We start from the raw sequence: 6,000 nt of genomic DNA on the forward strand, positions 1-6,000 counted from the left end.
AGAACAAATTTCAGGTTACTTACATGCAATCTAAGTTCTGAAACGGACTACATATGGCTACGGTAATGAGCCCATTACTGAAAGAAGCACTTTGGCAAAATGTATAAACCTACATGAGACTATACATCTGCCGTGTGCACACACATTATCTTTATCTCCCCAAATATCATGTGTGCCAGTTTCATTTAACAACAGTTAAGGTGTGAAGATGAGAAAACTATTCTTGTTTTTAAAGCCTCGCCTCACAAGCAATTATAAAACTATCAGGCTGACATAATATATGGGACATGGTCTACATTTTGATGTAATTAAAATATACCGTGATGGTCCATATCAGTGCCCTGACAATGACTGCAAAACTCCATTCTTATTTAAAAAAGAAAAAAAAAAAATCTGGCTAGTGAAAACTAAACTCAATACATTATTTTCCTATATAATAATTGAGAAAAATCTGCCGTTGGTTAATTAATCTGTGTCTCAAGAGAAAATCTTTATTTGCATCCCAAATACAGAAGTTTGTCTGTAGTTCTCAAGTAACTCAAAATTTACTCTGTGTGGATTCTTACAGGGACAGGATACTGATAAATCATAAATAATACTAGCACGTAGCTTCTATGAGGAGGCAAAACTCTTAACATTTTTCATGTTCTGTAAAAATGCACATATAAATAACCCACCAAGCAAATTTCAATGCAAATCTATGTATCATTTGTCACTGAATAAAATTAATTTTTGTGTCTAGCACTAAGATGGTCAGTATATCTTTGAAATGGTACAAGCGTCTCTAAATTTGAAATTCATGGGGAAAATAAGCATACACTTCTAAGAAGGATAGTAAGTAAATAGAAATCACAAGATCTTGGAAGAATAGGGGAGCTTCATAGGTCCTTCAAACCAACACACTCATGTACGTGGAAATGCAGTCCCAATGTGTTGAAACAGCCTAGAGGGCAGTGTTGTCTACAACCTAAACTTCAACAATCCCCGTGGAGTAGCTGTTATCATCATGAAGTAAGCCAAAGGCAATCCAATGTCAAACATACGCTTTGCATACAAATTTAGTACAAGTGTCCACAGTTTCATCGCTTTTGACACAGGTGATATTAAATACATATTAAAAAAAAATATTTTCACACACACAAAATGTAACATTACCTACTCAGTTCCAACTCCTCAACCCAGAGCATTTTTTCACTACATTACTATGAATTCTGCTGCATAATTGTGGACAGCCACAAGCTCCCTCCCCCTTGATCCTACAATGTTAAATCAGAACAAAGGTTCTAGGTGTGTTGGTGGGACCAAGGGCGGGGGGGGGGGTGTGCAAGAGAAGGAAGGAAAGAAGGGAGAGAGGGAAAGTAGGAGGGGAGAAAAGAAGAGAGGAAGGAGGGAGGGAAGGAGAAGAGAAATGATGTCTCGCTACCGCTGTTCCAGCAAGCTGGTTAATTGCGTTTGTTTCATATATCTGCAAACACCCTAGTACATTAATTACATTCTGTAACACCAAGCTCTTCTGATTCCCTCTGTCACTTCCACTGAGCAATTTAATTGTATTCCTCTTAGCTACATGCTGATCTAAAAAAAGGAAAACTTGGTGATTATTCTGTAGTCTAACACATACAGTTTATATATGCATATCTAAAGGTACTGAAATGTGGTTTCCATTGCCATATCCAAAAAGTTATATGAAAGCCTTCTCATCATGACAATTGAACACACTTGGGGCAAATATGTAAACCTTTTTGTTATTTTAAACAAGGTAAACGTATCAAAGAATACGCATGAAGATTGATGAGATCTTGCCACAGTATAATTCACAATGATTAATTCCTAAACATCTACTACTCAGAAGGTGAAAAGGGAAGCAGTGTGCCCACACACCCGCCTTGACTGCTATCACTGGGAGGCAAAGGTACTCAGGTAGTTCATGATTGAAAACAGCCACTTGGCAGTGGGTAAACTCATCTGTATTGCCTCATGTTTACAGAAAGGCTTCCTTTTTGAGTCTGATACATTGAGTTCTGTGAAGCAGCAGCTGCCAGGAACAAAGTTAGCTCCCGCAGACAAGCGAAAATAGGCAGTGTCCCAAATAATTAAATCATCCATAATGCAAATGCCGGAGGAAAGTTTATTGAGCAACAGCTACATTGATGGTTCAAATATTTGAACCAACACACCTCACATTCTTTACAAATAGAGTAGTTAAAAATCTAAAGTTCTACAATCCATATCTTCACTTAAAAAAAGATTTGTGTACATCCTGTCTTTACCTTAAACCATTCTTTTTCCAATGATATGAAAACTAGAAGTCTCTAGAAGGTTAATACTAATTATTCCTTCGGCTTTCTTATTTTGAAAACAAGCAGTCAAAAAACGTCTTCATGAGTCTGTGCACTCTTCTTTCAAAAGAGCTACAAAAAGGATTCTGCCACAGTCTCACAAGAAGCTGACATCCAGTGAAAATATCCCGGGAAACCAAATCTGAACAAAAGACGGGAAGCACAGGCAGCATGCTGCCTGCTTGACAGACTGGCTCAACCTAGAGGGAGACACCTACAGCACCTGTTTCAGATCCCCATTGTGTCTTCCCACTGGGGACTGAGCAGAGTGCTCCCTGCCTGCAGCCCGCCCAGAGCTGCTGCTGCCCTCCCTTCTTCCCCTTTCCTGGAGCCTGGCCCAGTCTTACTTTTGACAGTTTTCTTTTTCCCCCTGACCTCTAAATTCTTCATTCCGATTTCACGCTAGGAGAGCATTAGCCGGCATACAGGTGATGCACACTGAACCCTCAGATGCCTTGTCTCAAATTCCTAACCAATTGTACCTTGGCTGAAGTGTCTCCTACTCTATTTCTTCACTTTAGTTTCTAAGCCAAAGTTCAGGCACACGAGCGAACACGAAAATTAGAGAGCAGGCACAACAGTATTACACTCTTTGAAGACATGTGCGTTAATATTTCTTTATCTAACAAAACTGAGAGCCCATCATTCATTATCCAAGTTGTCGATTAAGTAAATTACAACAGCAAAAACAACAAGAGGTGACTACGAACATGTTTCACTTGCAACATTTACAGAAACAAAAGACTTAAAACGTCTGCCCCCCCAAAAGCCCCCATGCTTGGCCAAAATGGACTGACATCCACGTCATTTTACTTATAACCCACATCCGACTCAGAAAGAAGTATTGGCGGGGGGGGGGGGAGGGGAGGGGGGAATAAAAGCATTTTTAACTTACCATCAACCCGAAAATACAAAAATCCACAGAGCAGTAGTTGTGTAAACATCAGCAGACTCATTTTGACATATTAAAAAGGATCCAGCCTGTTTAAGAAACCAATCCCAGAGAGCAAAAGTACAAAAATAAGTATCAAAAAAAGAGGTAGGTCCAAAGTTCAGACTTTCCTAGATACTAATTAAAGTCACGGAGAGCAAATCGCCAGAGCAAAAGGGGTTGGTGGGAAGGTCTTGAGTTGGGACACATTTAGAACCATCCAAATTAGCAGAGGGCACTCCAAAGGCTGCTGTATTTCCACACCCTGGCTTCCTAAATTCCCACAAATTCAGCCCAGCCGGAGGGATTATTCAAGTGTGTCTAACCCTCTCTCAGGCTCCATTGCAATCCAAAGCCAAGTTCTTTCTTCAGAAGTCAAAAAGATGAAGGGGGAGGAAAAAGATCTAATTCCTAGAAAGTGTTCCACAAACTTGCCGGCGCGCCACCGAAAAACCATTGGCCTGCCTACTGGTTTTCTTTCCCCCCTAGATCTCCGTCTCCGTACAAGCTCCAAGTCCGGAGTTTTCTCACTTAACTTCCATCCTAAGGATGCGTCAAAGCAACACTTTGCAGACAGACAGACTTGGCGGGCCTCTCCTCTGCAGCCTCTTTGCCTCCCTCCACCTCTCTCGTTTCCAAAAGAGAGAAAAGGGAAATCAGGACGCCTCGGGTGGAGAATCCGAACTCTAGCGAGGTGGGGCTGAAGGGAAGGAGAGAGGGAGGGACGGAGCGAAGGAGGGAGCCAGTGAGGGGCAGGGCTGAGGCTGCGGCCACCCCCGCCGAGCCGCCCCTGGGCGCTGGGGAGCTGGGACGGCGGCGGGCGAGAGCGGAGCCGGGCGAGAGCGGAGCCGGGCGTGGGAGCCCGGGAGCGCCGGAGAAAGGGCGCGTGCGGTGCAGCCGCCAGTCGCCGTCCAGCGGGCAGCCGGGGTCCAGCCGCCTGTCCCCGTGCAAACCGCCGCCGCCGCCGCCGCTGCTCCGGCGGCCGCACAGCGCAGCGTCCGCCTCCTCCTGCAGCTGCCGCGGGTGGAAGGACTTAGGGGAGGGAAGGCGAGGAGGCGGGAGGCGAGGGGAGGAATGAACGCTGCTCGGAGTCGGCCCCGGAGGGGGGCAGAGGGGGATGTGGGGGTGCGCCGAGCCCTCCACTTCGGGACTCCGCCACCCGCCCGCTGGCGCAGGCAGTGCCACCCCTCTGGGGGCGAGGGAGGGGGGCGCCGGGAGTCCGAAGGGGAGGGAAATGGACAAATTCGGGGCCCTGGAGGCTGCAAAGGGCCGAGGCAGTCGGTCAACTCTTGCCCCTTCCAGGCCCCCCTCTTCCCCCTCCCCGTCTCGGGTGGAGATAGGTGGGCTCTAGCGTCCAGCCCCTCGCCGCGTGCCGTTTAATGGGCAGGTAATTTTCTCGGTGACTGATTTCATGGCAGCCCTTCCTAATTATTCAGCCCTCCGTCTGCCCGAGATGCACGCGCTTTCTGGAAAAAGATCATCCTCCAGGACCCAGGGCGCAGCCTCATTACGCGTTAAAATCACACAGACACTCGCTCTTCACCTTTTAGCAAAATGAGAAGCTGAGCGGGAGGGAGAAAAGGAAAAGGAAACAAAATATAACCACCTTTGGAGCGGAAAGGTTGTGTGTGGGTGTTTCTTATGTCGTTGAAAAGGCACACCAAAAGGAGTGGAGGTGCGGTGCGAAATCTGTAGCCTCTATCAGCTGATTTTAGCCAAGATCTATAGCCGCCTGCGGAATCCCCGGGGGAAGGTGGGAGCGGAAGGGGTGAAATCCCCTAGTACGTTGTTCAGTTGCCTTCCGACCCCTCAAGGAGGAGTTAGACTCAGGGTCGTGGAGTGCAATGGACTTCAGCAGAAGATGCTTAGGATGGGGGGAGGGTGTCTGAGAGCTTGGGGAATACCCAAAGTCTCTGCCCTCTGGAGACTAGCAACTTGGAAAGGAAATTGAGAAAACAGAAGCCCCAATCGAGGAGAGCTGAAAAGCCAACTGAGCTAACAGAAGCTCAAAAACAGTCGAAATTCCAGCTCGGAGACGGCACAACCCCATTGTCCTGAAATTTAAGGCAAAAAGCACCGAGTGTCAGTCAGGACCGGGGGTGGTTAAGGAAGGCCAGGCCTGATCAAAAGGATGCGGGTGTTCGCGGTGCCGCCTGTGTGGCGGGCCCACGTGTGATCACAGGCTCGCTGGTAGCTGTTTGATGCTTGTTCGGGTGATTAGAAGGCGGGGTATTGCGACTCACGCAGGTCCCTAAACCAAGCTAAATGGTGAGTCTTTAGTTCCCCCTACTGGAAAGTATTAGGAAAGATTCTCTCCGCTCCAGGAAGAGCCTTTTGTTTGGTGGATACATTTTGGTGTTGCTATTAATTTAGTGCGTCCTTGCCTCTGATGGGCGTGATAGTGTGTTTTAAAAATGGTCAGCGATACACACGCAATTGGAAGAGATCTTTTGGCACCTCAGCACGCTAGAAAATGATGGTAATGAAATAGTCTTGCAAAAGAATAAAACAAGCCACTCTTCTTGTGAGGCATTAAGAGTAATTTCAGCACACTTTACATCTACGGTATTTAGTTTTGTTTTTGTTTTTAAATCGCTTTAGTGTGCTGAAGTTAAGTCACTTGAATTCTCACAGCAATAATTCTGAATGTGGTATTGGTTTAGCATGCACTGGGGGTGGGGGGCAGCTAAGCCATTAAGAGAAAACAAGTTCTTGTACTTCTTTTCCAAA

At 46.2% G+C, this 6,000-nt stretch overlaps 1 protein-coding gene across 3 annotated transcripts in view; it reads right to left on the reverse strand.

Moving 5' to 3' along the window:
- ROBO2 (roundabout guidance receptor 2) overlaps positions 1 to 3,916 on the reverse strand; it is a 649,189-nt gene extending 645,273 nt beyond the window's left edge. For all 3 annotated transcript variants that reach the window (XM_064273095.1, XM_064273093.1, XM_023548157.2), the window contains exon 1: positions 3,235 to 3,916. In XM_064273095.1, coding sequence (XP_064129165.1) covers positions 3,235 to 3,295 — 61 coding nt within the window. In that variant the 5' untranslated portion in view covers positions 3,296 to 3,916. The remainder of the gene's footprint in view (positions 1 to 3,234) is intronic.
- Positions 3,917 to 6,000: the final 2,084 nt, after the last annotated feature.

This window comes from Loxodonta africana, chromosome 20 (assembly GCF_030014295.1).
Source record: "Loxodonta africana isolate mLoxAfr1 chromosome 20, mLoxAfr1.hap2, whole genome shotgun sequence".
Classification (NCBI taxonomy): domain Eukaryota; kingdom Metazoa; phylum Chordata; class Mammalia; order Proboscidea; family Elephantidae; genus Loxodonta; species Loxodonta africana.